Here is a 16,374-nt window from a genome sequence, read left to right on the forward strand (position 1 = left end):
TTCCTTCCTTCTTCCTTCCTTCCTTATTCCTTTGAGACACAGACTCACTAGGTGACACTGACTGGCCTGATATTGCTATGTGTCCAGGCTGGCCTCGAACTCAAAGAGATCTACCTGCCTCTGCCTCCTGAGTGTCAGGTTAAAGGAATGTGCCATCGTGCCCTACAGCCCTTAATTTATCGGTGTGTGCACGTGTGAGTGGGTGGTGAGAGTGCCGAGTGCCATGGCATGCCGTGGCGTTCAGAGGCCAATTTTGTGGAGTAGTTTGTCTCTTTGGTTCTAGGTGGGTTCCTGAGACTGAACTCAGGTTGCCAGCCCATGCAGCACTGCCCTTTCTGGCTAAGCCATCTTGCCAGACCTACCCTGTTCTCTTGTGAGGGAGTAACCCCAGGGAGGAGCTGTGTTTAGGCCTCAGAAATTGCAATGCCCAGCTCAGTCCTCTGCCTCTGATCCAGGGCTCTCTCCACCCTCTGGTATTGCTGCAGCTTCGTACAGCCCCACCCCACATGCCCCTGTACCCACCCCTCAGCTTGGCCCATCAAGGCTGGGGGCAGTTCTGGCTCCCTAGAAGACAGCATCCCCTTCCTGTGTGGTGGCCTAAGTGCAGGCAGGCAGACAGCTACTTATCCCTCCAGTGCTATATTTTTGTCATAGGAGTTTCCTGTGGGGACCCAATCCAGCCTCCAGGGCCTCTGGGTTGGAAGCCATGGGCAGAACTGAGCAGTGGCCAGGAGACCCCATGGCCATTTCTCTCCAGGAGTTTGATACAATAGAACTCAAGGCTTAGTTTGGAGAAGCTGGGGAGTGGGGAGTGCGGAAGTGAATGGAGAAGCCTCCACCCACTCAGTCCCAGAGCCAGGCTGGGAGCCAGGCCACCATGGACTTAGCCTGGGGTAGGGATGGGAGTTAGCTAGCCTGGGCCAGTGACACAGCAGCTGGGGTGTGCTGGGAGCTGGCTGTCCCTGAACTTGTTGGCCCTAGGCCCGGCCCAGAATAGCTCAGGGCTGAGCCCAGCCTGGGACAGACCTGCATGTACATGAACATGAGCGTGTGTGCCAAGACACAAGCTCATTGCATTCTGCATGCAGCTCTGTGTGTCTGTGTGTCAGTCTATGTCCTTGTAGATGGCTGTACAAGTGGTCATGAGTGGGGTTGCTACATCGGAGTTGTGTAGCATGAAGGGCCCCCACCTTGCCATCAGAGGAGGACCCGTGTGGCCCAGTTGAGTATACACACTGGCACATTTCTCACCTGTGGAACAGCATGTATGTACATGACGTGTGCATATCTGTGGGGAGCTGAAGCAGAAGCCCTGTGATGTCAGGAGGCATGAGCAATGGATTCAGTAGACAGTCCTCCGTGTGCTACCAGAGGGGCAGAACCTGGTCCCCAGTCAAGGACTAACTGGAAGAGGCTGGTCAGGTCTTGCCTCATTTGACAGATAATAAAACAGGGTGTGATGATGCCTGTGGGGTGGCTCAGTGGATGGGGAAGTCCAGAGCTCAGTAGCCTTCTAAATGCCCCTGACCAGGAAAGTCACATCTGGTGAAGGAGCCTGGGACAGCCCTTCCTTTTGTCCTGCCAGGAGCCCTGCTTCTCTTCAGACCCTTGTGCAGACGAGGAAACCTATGCCCAAAGAAGGAAAGGGCTGGCTCAGCCTGGCACAAAACCAGTTCTTTCCAGCTCATGACCTGCCCTGCCAGCTAAAGAGGCAGGAAGAGGGCAGAGGTAGAGAAGGAGGACTCTGGGGGAACGAGGGTGGCTGGAGAGATGGCTCAGAGGTTAAGAGCACTGGCTGCTCTTCCAGAGGTCCTGAGTTCAATTCCCAGCAACCACATGGTGGCTCACAACCATCTGTAGTGGGATCTGATGCCCTCTTCTGGCATAAAGTCAATAGAGCACTCATATACATAAAATAAATAAATCTTAAAAAGAAAGAAAGAAAGCAAAGCCGGGGTGAGCTGATAGCTCAGTGAGGTAAGTACTTGCTTGCAGGCATGAGAAACTGAATTTGATCCCCAAAATCCATGTGAAAAAGCCAGGTGTGGTGGTGCACCCTTGTAATCCCATCACTGAGGAAGCAGAAGCAGTCAGTCTAGCCTATGTGGTAGGTCAAGGACACCATTGGAGGAAATACAGTCACACATGCACACATGTGTATCTGCATACATACATACACATCGCACACACACAAAGAGTAACCTGTATTTACCTTTTTAAGAGTATTTAAAAGAAAAATAAAGGGAAAGCAAAAGCTGGGAAGAGGGTCTTGGCCAGGTGGTGAGAGAAGAGGCTGGGGGAGGAAGAGGCTGGGGGAGGGTTCTTGTGGAGCAGTGGGGTAGGGGGTGAATGATAGTGTCACCTGTGGTAGGGGCCAGGGCAGCAAACTCAGTCTGGCGCTGTATGGCAGCTTGGCAGAACTGAAGCTCTCACCAAAAAGCAACCTAAGGGAGTCAGGGCTGCTAAAGTTGGATGTCTCTCTTTTCCCTGGCAAGATGGACGGAGGCTGTCCAAGACTTGGGTCGGGGCAGGTGGACCTTTGCTTTCTTTTTTCTTTTTCTTTTTCCTACTCTCTGCCCAGGCTTTTTCCCTCTGTGCTCAGGCTTGGAAGGGTTAGAACCAACTCAGCCAGGCTAGTCAGCTCCTAGAGGCCAGATGCCACTGCAGGTGCAGGGGTGACTAACTTGCCCGCCAAAATGGGAGCCCGGCAGCCAAACAGAAGCCCTCTTTGTTACGGGTTTGAACCATGATCCCTTCTTCCAAGAGTTTGGTCTGGAACGGCGCCACTTTTTCCAAGGTCGAAGGCTTTGGCACAGGAAACTGGCCAGCTTCAGGCTGTACCCGGAATGGATGCAGGGGGCCTCCTTCAAGGTCACACGCAGCAGTAGCTGCTACCGAAGGACGCCTAGCTTAGGGGCTGCGGGTCATCATGGCCGACTGCTCTAAGCAACAAGTTTCCCGAATACACAAAAAACTCCTTCGCGGGGGGTGTGGGGGCGAGGGTGGAGGCTCGGTGACCCAAAAGGGGTCGGCCAGGTCCCAAAGCTGCAGCCTGGGTGGAGTCGATGGGCAAAGCAAATCGGGTGGCCTCAGGCACCGCCCGCCGTCCTCGGATCCGGGAGGGGAAGGTAAAAGGCGACTGATGGCCAGGATGCGAACCTGGAGTGCACGCCTGCCGGAGGGGGAGCCTTTGCAGCCCGGCGGTGACCGGAGAGGCGCCTGAAGAGAGTTGTTGGCGTGGGAACAATCCGAGGCCGCGCTCCGCCTCCTCGGAGGCGCCCCCGCCTAAGCAACACCCCGGGGCGGGGCGCGGAGAGGGAGGGCGGCGGCGGGCCGCGGAGCTGCGCGGCCACTCCGGGCACCGCGGCGCGTGGCGCAGGTAAGGGCGCGCTTCGGTGGGCGGGGTCCGCTGCCCCACGAGCTCGCCAGCGGGTGGGGGCTCTCTCCTCCTCCCGCTGCCATGGTCACGATCCCCCTCCATCTTCGGTCTCAGTGGAGTTCTTAGCTTCCTCCTCCCTGTTCCTTGACCACTGGCTCAGGTTTAAACGCAGCGCGGGGTCCAACCCGCTGCAGCAGTGAGGAGCGCTAGCTCAGCGCAGTACGTACGGCCTGGCCAGGACCCGGGTGCCAGTGTATCACCCAGAGGGAGAGGCTGCCAGGAGGAGGTGCTGCTGGCTGGTCAAGGCGGAAAGGCCGACAGAGAAGCCGAGAAGGTGGTGTTGCCTGTCTGGGAGGAGCGTAGACAAATGCCCAAAGGTTGGAGCAGAGTAGTTAGGGCAGCTCCCAAGACTGCGCCAGGACAAGCAGAGGAAAGGGAGGCTGAGACCAACACTACTACAGAGACTGCGAGGCAGGCGTCTAGGGGCAGAATCTTGGTCCCGGGGAGAGGCAGAGGCTGGGGCTGGAGCCTGGAGGACAGGTGTGACGTGCACTTCCCTGGGGCAGACACTCTTTCCACAGCCCCACTGGGCATGTAGGTTGATTAATGGGTCTCCAGCACGGTTTAGGAAAAGGCCTCCACGGCAGAAATAAGGTCCATGCCAGTCCAGACCAGGAAATACCAGAGTGAGTGCCATACTAGGGTGCGGCTGAGGGGCCTGAGGGGCCAGGGCTGGGTGAGGGCGGGGGAAGGCCCAGTGACCCTGCTCGGGAGAAGTCTGGTGTGGACAGAGGCCAGGAATGCAGAGCAAAGGGATCAGGTCCGACTACTGTTGAGATGGCCACAGGACAATAGTTGACTCACCTGTGCACGACCCAGCTTACTTGTTTGGGCTTCACCCTGTCTGTTTGTGAGTATCAAGTGTACCTGGGGTGAGACAGGAGGCTGGGCCCTCCAGGAATGCACTGTGCACCCAGTGAGTCACCCACCATCTCTGAGCCACTTAGTTCTAGTGAGCTTGTTGGGGCTTCGAGTTTGAGCTCTGCACTTGATCTACAGATGATGTCCTGGACTTTCTGTGCCTCAGTTTCCCCCTTCACAAAGCCTACCACTAAGGACCCCAGAGTTGGCAAGAGGGAGACTATAAGGAGGCCACGTCCTTGACCAGAGGGCTATGGGTCGGGAGGTGGGCCCGGGGTGGGGGGGGGGAGGGCTCTTGCTGGCCTTCTCTGTTATTCCACACTGCCCCGGCCCTGCACACTGCCTCTCAAACACTGGCCTTGCCCCTATGCTGCTCCCCACCTCACCACTTCCTGGATGAACCCAGAGCTCCTAGCCTCGAGGCTTCCATATCGGCCTCCCACGCCCAAGCGCAGTCTTCCCAGGCCCCACTTTCCCATCTTTGCTTAATTTCTACCCTTTCCACTGGGGGTGGAAATCCTTCTGGGGCCACAGACCTGGAAACCACTGCAGAGTTAGTGGCTATTAACCTGGGTCTGTAGGAGCTACCCAGGTCCAGTTCGTGCTTGGGGATGTTTGGGGATGTGGAGCTTAAGGACCAGGCTGGACAGTCTGTTCTATTGAGGGGCAATCACTGTAGGTAGTTTGAAGTGTTCCGATCTAGTGAAATCTGAAATGAGCTCCATTTCAGAGAGGATCAGGAATGGGGATAAGCTGTGATGTAACAGGCTGAGAGGTCTCCCTTGTGGAGAGCAGGGGAGGTGTGGGCTGGGTACCAGGGTAGTTCAAGGTTGCAGTCATCGACTTTCCCTTCTGTCAATTTCTGGAAGCATCGTTGAGGGCCAGGGAGGGACAGGCCAGGTGACACACTGTAATCCCTCAGCTGGGCTTTCCTGGTCAGTGGGGACTGAATGAGAGGCTCCTGAATACGTCCTACCCACCCTCCACTTGTGTGAGGGGACTGATTTAATGACCAACAAAGATGGCTGCCACTGGGTGTCCAGCGGTTTCCTTTTCCCGACTCTCCCTCCCACAACCTCACTCTCCCCACGCAGCAGGACAGCAGCAGGAAAGGTGTGGCAGGAATGCCTTGGCCCAGGATCTGGGCCAGAGTCCCGAGGTTCCCACCCTCCAGGGTCCTGGAGCCAATTCTCTTGGAGTCCTGGCTTCTGCTGGAGACCTGTGGTGCCCCTGTAGCATCTTTGGGGTGGATTCAGGAAGGCTGATCCCCCTTCCCATTTTCTGGGGTCTGCCTGATGTCACCTGCCCATCCTCAGCTGTCCCGATGGCATCTCTTGCCCTACCCAGGTCTGCTAAATCAAGGCTTCAGAGTGTAAGGACTAGGCAGAGTGAAGACACTTTACCTATACCCTGAGGCATCTATCAGGCCAGGCCGTTTGGACAGATGTTTATCCTTGCTAAGTGAGGTCAGCCAGGGCTTCAGGGAGGGGCTTTGCCAGAGCAGACCTGCAGACAGCCCAGCTATGGAGGGATTCAAGCATGTTTCCTCACTACCCTTGCCTCTCGGCAGGATGCTGCATTGCTGCTTGCTTAGAAGGTCCCTCAACTGGGGTGGGGGGGTCGGGGGTGGCACACGCCTTTAATCCCAGCACTCGGGAGGCAGAGCCAGGTGAATCTCTGTGAGTTCGAGGCCAGCCTGGTCTACAGAGCGAGATCCAGGACAGGCATCAAAACTACACAGAGAAACCCTGTCTCAAAAAAACAAAACAAAACAAAACAAAATAAAATAAAACAAACAAAAAAGATCCCTCACTTAGGGCAGAACATTTCAAGGCTCCAGCTGACCTGCCTGCCTGCCCCAGTGACCCTGTTCCTGTGTGGGACCCATCCAGCAGGCTCAGTCTGGTTGGAGGAGGTAGAGATGTAGGGTCTGGGCTCTTGCCTGTGCTGAGCTTTCTCATTGCCTGGCCCCATCTGTTACCTGTCATCAGGTTTTTCTTGCCGAGTCTGATGTTTGATCTGCTATTACCTTGTTCTGAAGCCCTCCATGATCTTCAGGGTTGTCTGCTGGCCAATGAAAGTGGGCCATCCTGCCGGGCGGAGTTGGCGAACGCCTTTAATCCCAGCCCTTGGGAGGCAGAGCCAGGTGGATCTTTGTGAATTTGAGGCCAGCCTGGTCTACAGAATGAGATCCAGGACAGGCACCAAAACTATGCAGAGAAACCCTGTCTTGAAAAACAAAAACAAAAACAAAAAAAAGAAAGAAAGGAAGGAAGGAAGGAAGGAAGGAAGGAAGGAAGAAAGAAAGAAAGAAAGAAAGAAAGAAAGAAAGAAAGAAAGAAAGAAAGAAAGAAAGAGCAAGCAGGTGGGCTGTCCTCTCAGGCTGGCCAACACTCCAACGAGCCTTTGCTTCTATTTCTCCTCATTGCTGTGCTGTCTCCCCCCCCCCACTTCTCCTCCTCTTGCTCTCCCTCCTTCCTTTCTTCCTTCCTGTGTTCCTTGTCTCTCCTTCTTTCTGACAAGGCCTGTCCTCAAATTCACAGCAAAATCCTGCTGCCTCTGTCTCCCCGGTGCTGGATCTACAGACGTCCCCCACCATGCTCTGCGGCTCATCCTTGTTCTCCTTATGGCGTCAGCAGGAGGCCTCCAGAGGCTCTTGTCCAAGTCTCTCCTGGCTTACTCAGCTCCATCTAGTGACCAGGAGCCCGAGCCTGGCCCGGGCAGAGAATGGCTAGATAGTCATCTCCCTGGCTGCATGTGATAGAATTCCCACTGAGCTACCCCAGGTCTGGGCAGCACCTAGCCTTAATCCGTCTTGTGTTTCTCTTGTTGCCCTCTATGTGAATCTTGTCTGAGAGTTTCCCAAGGGTACAAAGCTATGCAAAACTTGAATGGGAAAAATTCCTCCGGCACACTGTGATAGTCCTTAATTGAGAGTTTGTGTTTGGGCATTGTTCCTTTGGAAGCTTCCGTCAGGATGTTTTAGGGACATGGAAATCAACTTGCTAAAGTGTAAATTTGGAGAACAATAAAATTGCCCTTGGCTAAGGGAAGGTGTCCCAGTCCCTCCTGCGTGATCCCACACCCACACAACAACACAGATGGATCTGTGGCAGTGTTTGAGCAAGCCAAAATTGAGTTTGAAGACTTCTCTTGGGTGGAAAGGGATGCTTCCTTTGGTCATTTACAGCTTCCCTATTCCAGGGCCCCATCAGGGAGCAGGGCAGAGGTCAGTGGCCAGAATAGATCTCCTTTTGAGAAAGCTGGGCTCAGTGAGAGTCTGATGTGGATGGTTATGGGAACTTGCTTCTGGGAACTGGGGAGGATATTTGTGACTCTGTCATGTTCTCTGGCTGTGACCTGTGTCCTTCCTATCCCATAGGCCCCGTGTCCCACACCCTGGCTATGTGTAGCTCTGAGGAAGCAGACCTGCTTCGGCTGGAGGAGGTCTTCTCAACCACCCTTGCCCGCACCAACAGTCTCATTCTCCAGCCCCTGCTCTTGGCTGGTGAGTCAGGCCCTTAGTGGGGAAGGGAGGGGACACAGGAGTGGCCCCCGGGGAATAGATTTCTGCCTCGTTCTAAGGCAGCTTTCTCAACCTTGAGGGGCAGTGGTATCACTTGATACTGCCATCTTTTGATGGAGCTGAGGCCTTGGCCACAGGAAAATGGTGGCTCCCTTCCCAAATGGCCTAGGAGGACCACAGGCCTAGATAGACCGCTCGCCTCACTTCTTGTTACCACTCAGGGCTCCTGTGGTGCTTTGGAAAGGCCTGACTAGAAGGCAGAACACACAGACTTTCACCTGAAGGTCGTCCTTGTATTGTGACCCTGGGCAGGTGCCTTCCTCTCACGGTACATCTATACGGCGGCTGGGGACTGACCCTGAAGGTCCACATTCTGCATCTGGGCCTAGAGACTCAGGGGAACTAGGAGACGTGGCTCCCCCAAGATGATTAGGGTTGTCCTGTTGAGTAGGAGGCATACGCACAACCCTGCTTACTCAAGGGTTCAGCCCTCTACCGCAGCACGCCCCTCTAGGCCCTAGAGTCTAGGGGGTACTAGTATTGCCCTGAGCACCCCAGGGCTACAGGACCTTTCCTCAATGCCAGCTCAAGGTGGTTGTTGTTTCCACAGACCCGGAACCCTCAGACTCCTGTGGTAGAGAGTGCCTTCGGCTTCTGCAGCAGCTCCATGAAAGTACCCAGCGGTTATGGAAGGTGACGGACCAGAGCCTGCATTCGCTTCGGCAGAGGCTATACCACCCACCCTCCATGGGCCTGGAAGCCTTGCTGTTACTGAAAAACGCTGACTGTGTCTTGCAGGCCCATGTGGAGTAAGACACCCCCCCCCCCAGCAGTCTGTTGCTCGGCCACAGTGCCAAAGTGCCATCTCTGTTACTTGGTTCTAAGGGTCACCTGGGGGGAGGGGGTTCCTGTGGGCTAGTTTGTTGGCTTGGCAGCAGGGACCGAGGCTCAGACCCAGATCAGGCCTATAAGATGCAGCTGTTGAGTCAGGGCTGCCAAGGTTGAAGGTGTCAAGGAATTGCCTGGGCCATAGGGTTCTGGCTGCTCAGTGGGTGGGATCTGGGATCCCAAAAGGGCAGGGGCCGAATGTTGGGAGCTGGGCTTTCAAGACGATCCTGGGTTGCCCATAGGTACATCAAGTCCTATACTGACTGTGTGGTGGTGCAGGCCTTTCAGAGTGTCTCAAAGAAGAGGAGGTGAGCCTGGGGCTGCCGTGGTAGCTCCCTCTGTGGGTGTGGGTGTCTAGGTGAGGGGGATTTGGGGAAGCCCACCCCAGAGGAGCAGGTGTCTTGTCCACTCACCATTTGAGTATCTGCAGTTAGTGTGCCTATTACCTCTGAGGTGAGGCTGCAACACCTCCAGGAAGAGTGCTCAATGTTTTGCCGGGCTAATGGGGTACAGGGCTGGGGTCCTGGGTCTGGAGCTGGGAGGAGCAGTTAGAACGGGGTGGTACAGGTGGGTGTGGGCTTGGAAGGGGTGAGGGTAGTATGTGGCCCTTCCTAAATGCAGCGAGTACTGGAGGAGCCAGAGGAAGAAGCTGCCACAGTTGCTGTCCTGGGTGAGCTCTGAGGGCTCAATGGGCACCATGCTGTGCCAGGCCCTCAGCCAGCCACTCACCCAGCACGTGCAGAAATATGTGTTCCTCCTACTGAGCCTCAGAGACACCCTTGACAAGGTTGGTACTAAGAGCAGTCCAAGGATGGACGTGTGGAGAAGGAGCTGGAGGAGATGAGAAGCAAGGCTCGGGGGACCAAGTTAAGCAGTGGGGAGGGGCCCCAAGAGAACATAGCCTTGCCCTGGGGAGGGGTTTGGGTGCATGAATATGCCCTATGGAATCTTGGGCACACAGCTCTGCCTTGATGGGGGCAGTTGGCACTCCAAGAACCAACATAGAATTCTGTACGGGGTGTGAGGACTTATGACCCAAGGCCATGCCACTGATGCCATTGAAATGTCCTAATCCATCTGGAGGCATTTTTTTTTTTTTTTTTTAAGATTTTAAAATTTATTTATTATGTATACAACGTTCTGTCTGCACATATCCCCGCAGGCCAGAAGAGGGCACCAGATCTCATTACAGATGGTTGTGAGCCACCATGTGGTTGCTGGGAATTGAACTGAGGACCTCTGAAAGAGCAGTCAGTGCTCTTAACCTCTGAGCCATCTCTCCAGCCCCTGGAAGCATCTTAGTGCATCCTCCCTGTCCCCAGAAGAGTAGTCAGGGAGAAAAAAGTGAGCTGTGGCTTAAATTTAGGTCTGACCGGTGGAGGGGCTGGATCCAAGACCCTCAGAGCCTCCCCACCTGCCCTGTCCTTCCACAGCACCACCCGGCCCAGGAGCTGGTGTTGCATGCAGTCACCCAGTTTGGGAACCTGCAGTCCTTCATGAGGCAGGCCTTGGACCAAGCTGTGGCCACTCAGGCCCTGTGGCACAGCCTCAGCAGCCGGGTGAGGGTGAGTCTGGGGCTTTGGGACAGTCAAGGAAGGGGGTTCCACATTGGATATGAGGCTATGATGGGTGGCTTAAGCAGCTCTCTGCCTCAGTTTCCCTATCTGGAAGGAGGACTGATAACCTGGTGGCTGTCTGTCACCCTTAGCCATCTCCTGGGTCAGCAGAACTGCCACCAATTACATATGCCTGTCACTGTCTAGCACAACATATAATGGCCCTGCAGAAAAGAGAGTCCTTGTGTCCACAGAAGACATGACAGACTTGGACCAGGATAGAGAGGGCCAGAATAACCGTGGGAGACAGAGGGTATAGCATACTGGGTGAAGGTAACAGGAACCCTCTGACTGTGATGGGTGCCCCAAAGAGAGAAGCTGTACTGCCCTTCTGGGCTAGCCCAGGGATGATCCTCCCCCATCTTGGAGCATCAGTGTGTGTGTGTGTGTGTGTGTGTGTGTGTGTGTGTGTGTGAGAGAGAGAGAGAGAGAGAGAGAGAGAGAGAGAGAGAGAGAGAGAGAGAGAGAGAGAGAGAGAGGAGAGAGACAGACAGACCTGGCTGGGGGCTACTCCAGGCCTCCTGGGATGGTCTCTGGGAGGTGTCTGGGTTGCAGGAGGTATGTGCAGGGCTGGCCAGCAGCCTCCAGTATAGGCACCTGAACTTCTTGCCTCTCTCTGTCCCAGCAGGATGTGCTCTGTACCCCTGCCCACCGACTCCTACAGGATAGCCAGGACATCCCTGTGGTGGTCACCCCGCTGCGAGCTGAGCGCGTGCTGCTCTTTGATGATGCCCTGGTCCTGCTACAGGTTAGGAGGGGTAACATGAGGTAGGGTTCTGGGGTCAGGTTAGAAGCTGAACAGGTCACAGGCTTCGGGGGAGGATGACACGGGGTCGGGGACTGAAAGGCCAGGGACTGTGGGTCGAGAGGAAGACCGACTTGGGCTTCAACGGTTGTCCCACAGCTGGCAACCTTGACCAAACTCACTTGTGCTCACCCCTGCCTCAGCATGGCTGCCTGGTTTGGGGTTTGTTCTGATTGTGTCTCTACCCTCTTCTCCTGACGTTACAGTTTGTTCACTAGGAAATGTTCCCAGCCCTTCCCTGCTTGTGTGAGTTCCTTTCCTTGTTGCTGCTCAAAATGCCTGACAAAAACAACTGCAGGGAGGGAGGGAGGGAGGAAGTGATGGAGGAAGAAGGAAGTGATGGAGGAGGAAGGAAATGATGGAGGAGGAAGGAAGTGATGGAGGAGGAAGAAAGTGTTGGAGGAAGGAAATGATGGAGGAGGAAGTGATGGAGGAAGAAGGAAGTGATGGAGGAAGAAGGAAGTGATGGAGGAAAGAAGTGATGAAGGAAGGAAGTGATGGAGGAGGAAGTGATGGAGGAAAAAGGAAGTGATGGAGGAGGAAGTGATGGAGGAAGAAGGAAGTGATGGAGGAAAGAAGTGATGAAGGAAGGAAGTGATGGAGGAGGAAGTGATGGAGGAAAGAGGAAGTGATGGAGGAGGAAGTGATGGAGGAAGAAGGAAGTGATGGAGGAAGAAGAAAGTGATGGAGGAAGGAAGTGATGAAGGGCCTTTGCTCATGCTGCTGTTTCTGTGGGATTCTCTTGTCTCCTGGCTGTCTCATAAACGTCTCCATTCTCTGGCCTTGTGCCCTTCCCACTTCCTGGTCTAGTAAGGGCCTGCTCAGGCCAAATGGGAGATGGCAGCCCTCCAGAGAGGGGACTTTCCATCCGGCTCTGAGCAGGGTAGCTTCTTGGGTAGGAGGAGGAACATGGGGAAGGTGATGTGAGGAGTGCTTGGGGCAAGCTCAGGAGGGCGTGATGGCGGAACTGACAGCTTCAGCATGGAAAGTGTGAAGACAGGTGTGTGAACCCGGATGTGCCAGGCTCTATCGTGAGCCTCGGTCCCCAGGCAAGAGAGCCTTAAACGTTTGCACCAGGGGCTGCCAGGGGCCGACTATGTTTCTAGAAAACTCCGGCAACCACCCGGGCTAAGGGAGGCCTGTCCGGGCGCCTCGCCAGGCCTAGGGTGAGAAAGGAAAGAGAAGCTGCAGCTGAAGGGGACCGAGCTGGTGGAAGAATCCAGCACTGGTGCTCCTGCCAGGCATCAGGGGCCCCAGGGCAGGTGTCTCTGTAGACACGGCTCTGGACCACACCCATTCCCATCTTCTTCCAGGGCCACAATATCCACACTTTTGACCTGAAGTTGGTGTGGGTAGATCCTGGCCAAGATAAGTGAGTGACTTCCCTCCCTGTGCCCCATGGTATCTGCTCACACCTCCAGGCTCCCACATGATCCCCTCTTCCAACCCTAGACGGAACTGGGGCTCACCGGTCACCTCTATCTGCCTAGGTGTGTGCTGGGCATCCTCACTCCTGAAGAAGAGTTCTCCTTTCATGCCAGAGACCCCCAGGGCCAGGTGAATGAGGTGGGGGCGTGAATGGTGGGGATCAAGACAGAAGCCAGGGGAGGGCAGAGTGCCTATCCTACAGGGCTAGAAGGGCATCGGGGTCTGCCTAGGGTTCGGTGTCAGGATGTTAGAGGAAAAGGAACTTCCCACTTAGGCTGAAGTAGAGACCTAAGTCGATGTCTGTTCCCGTCCTCAGGTACAGCCCTCCGGGTTGTCTAGTCCCTGGGCTACTCAGGCCTGACGTCACATCTTAGAAGGGCAGTGTACTTAGGGACAGAGTGGTGGGGAAGGACCTGGGTGCCCCACGAGGTCTCGTTAGAGCATACCTGCAGCAGCAATGACATGTTCCCTGCCTTTCTGTCCCCACCAGGTTGTCTGGCAGTGGAAAGTGACCCAGGCTGTGTGCCAGGCCCTGTGTGGCAAGAAGGACTTCCCTTTGCTGGGGTCAGACCGGGAGTCATCTGTACCCCCTGACTGCCGCTATGTGGCCTATACTTTCCGCCATGAGGGCCGGCTCTACCAGGCTACCTATGAGGGTTATTGGTGTCGGGCCAAGCCCCATGGCAAGTGAGTTGTCACCATTGCTGTGGGGTTAGCACTTCCAGCAGGTCATCAGAAAGAAGTGTGCTAGAAATTGCACTGACTAGGAGTTTTCTCAAGCTTGACATTTAGTTCGGCACCTCCTGTGATTCAAGGGGAAAGGGGACTATAGAGGTTTCCAGGGCTCTTCCCGTGGGAAGTGTCGAGAGTTCCCCAGTGCCCCACAATGGTGCTGGTGCAGGGGCTGGGAGGGCTTTCTGTAAGGGAGCTCAGTGTTCAAGTGAGGACGAGGTGAGCAGAGAGTCTAGTTGGAAGGTCCCAGGGTAGAGGAAGGGACGGAGGCTGAGAATCTGGTGGTGCAGCTCTCTGGGGGTGGGTCTGGTGGCCTGATGCAGTGGACCTCACCTGTGTTCCAGGGGAACCCTGAAGTGGCCAGATGGGCGGAACCATGTGGGGGATTTCTGCCAGGGCCTAGAGCATGGGTAAGCTGACTGGGGTAAATGCTAGCATACGGGAACCAGAGGAGCTGTCGTCTGCCGGGCTGCCCCAAATTCCCAAACCTCACACAGGAGCGGGCAGATGGCCCAGCTCCGCTCAGCACAGGAGGGAAATCTGGCTGGAATAGGAATATGGGGCTCAGGCTGAGACTGGCTTCCCATGGTGGTAGTGGGGGGGTGTCCTGAGGCTTTTTTGCCAGAGAATAGGGGACTCTGAGATCTTCTGTACTTTCTGAGGGACTCCTTGGAGACAAGAACAACTGGGTAGTGTGGAGGGATGTGACAGGCATCTGATCAGGCAAGTGGCCTGGATACTCACTTCTGACCCCACCCAACCACACCGTCAGCTTTGGCATCTGCCTGGTGCCCCAGGCCTCTGACGACAAGTTTGACTGTTACAAGTGTCACTGGCGGGAAGGCAGCATGTGTGACTATGGCATCTGTGAGTAAGTGACCTTTGGCCTGGAGGGGAGGGGAGTGGGGACAGCATCCTCTGGACTGAGCTCCTTGAGGTGGAGCCAACCGTTGGTGAATCTCTCCAGGTACGGCACTGACAGGGTGTACAAGGGCTATTTTCAGGCTGGCCTTCGGCATGGATTTGGTGTCCTTGAGAGTACCCCACAGGCCTCCCAGCCCTTCAGGTACACGGGCCACTGGGAGAGAGGCCAGAGGAGTGGCTATGGCATTGAGGACAACAGTGAGAGGTAAGAGCTGGCAGAGAGAAGCCAGAAGTCTGGCTGGTTCAAGCCGCAGGCTCTCCCTGGTTCGCCTGGACCCCTCAGCCTTTTGCCTTGCTCTGTCCTGGGTGCCTGCCTCCATGGTTCTTCCTCCATCTATGCTTCGTGCCCCCTCTAGGGGGCTCCACCCAGCACGCCGTCTCCTAAGGACGATTCTCTTTGCCAATCCTCTGTTCTTGGGGTCCTTCCTTCATCTTCTCCCTTCACGACCTGTCTCCCCAAAGCCCCTGTCGGCAGAGCATCCAGAAGGCACAAGAGAACTATTCTCTCACATTCCCTCTTCCTTAGAGGTGAGCGCTACATCGGCATGTGGCAGGCTGACCAGCGACAGGGCCCTGGGGTCTTGGTCACCCAGGCAGGCGTCTGCTATCAAGGCACATTCCAAGGGGACAAGATGGCCGTGAGTGGTAGCCCCTCCCCTGGGCACTCTAGCTGAATTAAAGCCAAGCTGGGTGGATGACAAGGGACCCTCGGCTCTGCCACCCCTCTCTTCTGACTTTGGCAAGATTGAGGCTTCTTCTTGGCCCCCCCTTCCCTATCTTCAGGTCAACGGTGCTTACTGTACATGAGCTGTGAAGAACCAAGTGTGTCCCTGGACAGCCAGTGGCAATCATAGGTCCCTCCCTGGCCCTAGCTGATTCTCCGTCCTCCTCCTCCTGGGGTCCTTGTGTGACTCCTGCGATTGATGCCATTGTCCTTGGCATAGAATGGCACGTGTTTATTGATGACAGACATCAGAGAACCCGCCCAATGTCACATCCTGCTGAGACTGAGATCAAACCCAATTCCTCCAAGGCCGGGCCTCCAGCTCTTACCTTCTGCCTCCCCGCAAGCCAGGGCCATGATGTGTGGTGGGGGTCTGGCCAACAGCTGTGCATGGGTTGTTTAGACTCCACCTTGTTCTGGAAAGAACCAAAGCAGACCTCAAAGAAAAGGAGAAGGAAAGGCAAGAATAGACCCACAGAATAGTCAGAAACAAGTTGGACATGAACTTGTCAATGAGTTTCCTGGCAGGTGCAGTAGGGAGGGGACTTGATTGGTCCTGAGGACCCAGGGCCGTGACAGGGAAGTGAAGGCGGCTGAAAGGAAGCCAGCACTTGCTGAGGATGGGGTTATGGGACTCACATACCTGAGGAGGGCGGTGCCAGGGCCGGGGTGCTCTCGCCCTGTGGGTCAGTGTCCACCCACCCTGGTTTTCTGTGCAGTCTCACACCCCCTCCCTCTGTTCTCTCGCCTCTTCTCAAGGGCCCGGGCATCCTGCTGTGGGAGGATGATTCTCTGCACGAGGGTACTTTCACCAAGGACCTGGCACTCCAAGGGAAGGTGAGAGCCATCCACTTCTCATCCCACCCCATAAAGCCAGGGCTCAGAGCTGAGGATGAAGATCAAGTATGGGCAGCCGGAGGATGCTCCTCCCACCGCCATGGTGTCCAAAGGGCAGCATGGCCTTGCCATGCTGCATGCAGCCCTGTCCTAACAGAGCACGGTGACAGGGACTGGAGGATTTGCTTCATGCCCAGAGGGCACAGGCTGGCTGTGCCCATGCTGTGCCCTTACACAGCCGTCACCACCCGAACCTTGGGCAGCTGTCCCTGGGGTCACTGTTCTTTCTTTCTTCCTGCCCAAGTTGACATAGCAAAAGGCAGTTGTGTCCATGCTGGGGCCTTTGGAAACTTGGGGATAGTTTTGGATGCAGAAGAATAGGTGGGTCTGGTGCCTTGTGCATGATCAGGAGTGCTGTGGATGGAGCAACTCCACACAGCAAGACACTGACCCTCTAGCTCCCTGGATCAAGTCTCACAACAGAGGTGGGTGAGACTTGAAGAATATTCCGGCACCTTTAACGGACAGGTAGAACACATCTGACCCACTCATGTAGGCCCAACATTGACACACTTGGCTGGGCAGCTGGCTGGG

The 16,374-nt window shown here is 55.5% G+C and overlaps 1 protein-coding gene across 3 annotated transcripts in view; it reads left to right on the top strand.

Annotated features, from left to right (window-relative positions):
• Als2cl (ALS2 C-terminal like) overlaps positions 1-16,374 on the top strand; it is a 28,718-nt gene that overhangs the window by 4,259 nt on the left and 8,085 nt on the right. Inside the window, exons 1-15 of one of the 3 annotated variants that reach the window (XM_036192016.1) lie at positions 3,078-3,379; positions 7,683-7,808; positions 8,437-8,635; positions 8,957-9,022; positions 9,336-9,501; positions 10,148-10,279; positions 10,959-11,078; positions 12,449-12,507; positions 12,626-12,692; positions 13,054-13,250; positions 13,640-13,705; positions 14,068-14,166; positions 14,263-14,424; positions 14,746-14,857; positions 15,703-15,780. In XM_036192016.1, coding sequence (XP_036047909.1) covers positions 7,706-7,808; positions 8,437-8,635; positions 8,957-9,022; positions 9,336-9,501; positions 10,148-10,279; positions 10,959-11,078; positions 12,449-12,507; positions 12,626-12,692; positions 13,054-13,250; positions 13,640-13,705; positions 14,068-14,166; positions 14,263-14,424; positions 14,746-14,857; positions 15,703-15,780 — 1,626 coding nt within the window. In that variant the 5' untranslated portion in view covers positions 3,078-3,379; positions 7,683-7,705. Of the gene's footprint in view, positions 1-3,077; positions 3,380-3,639; positions 3,714-7,682; positions 7,809-8,436; positions 8,636-8,956; positions 9,023-9,335; positions 9,502-10,147; positions 10,280-10,958; positions 11,079-12,448; positions 12,508-12,625; positions 12,693-13,053; positions 13,251-13,639; positions 13,706-14,067; positions 14,167-14,262; positions 14,425-14,745; positions 14,858-15,702; positions 15,781-16,374 lie in introns of those variants that run through there. The other 2 variants (XM_036192019.1, XM_036192018.1) reach the window with 2 other exon arrangements.

The sequence above is a fragment of the Onychomys torridus genome, chromosome 7, assembly GCF_903995425.1.
Source record: "Onychomys torridus chromosome 7, mOncTor1.1, whole genome shotgun sequence".
NCBI classification, from domain to species: Eukaryota; Metazoa; Chordata; class Mammalia; order Rodentia; family Cricetidae; genus Onychomys; species Onychomys torridus.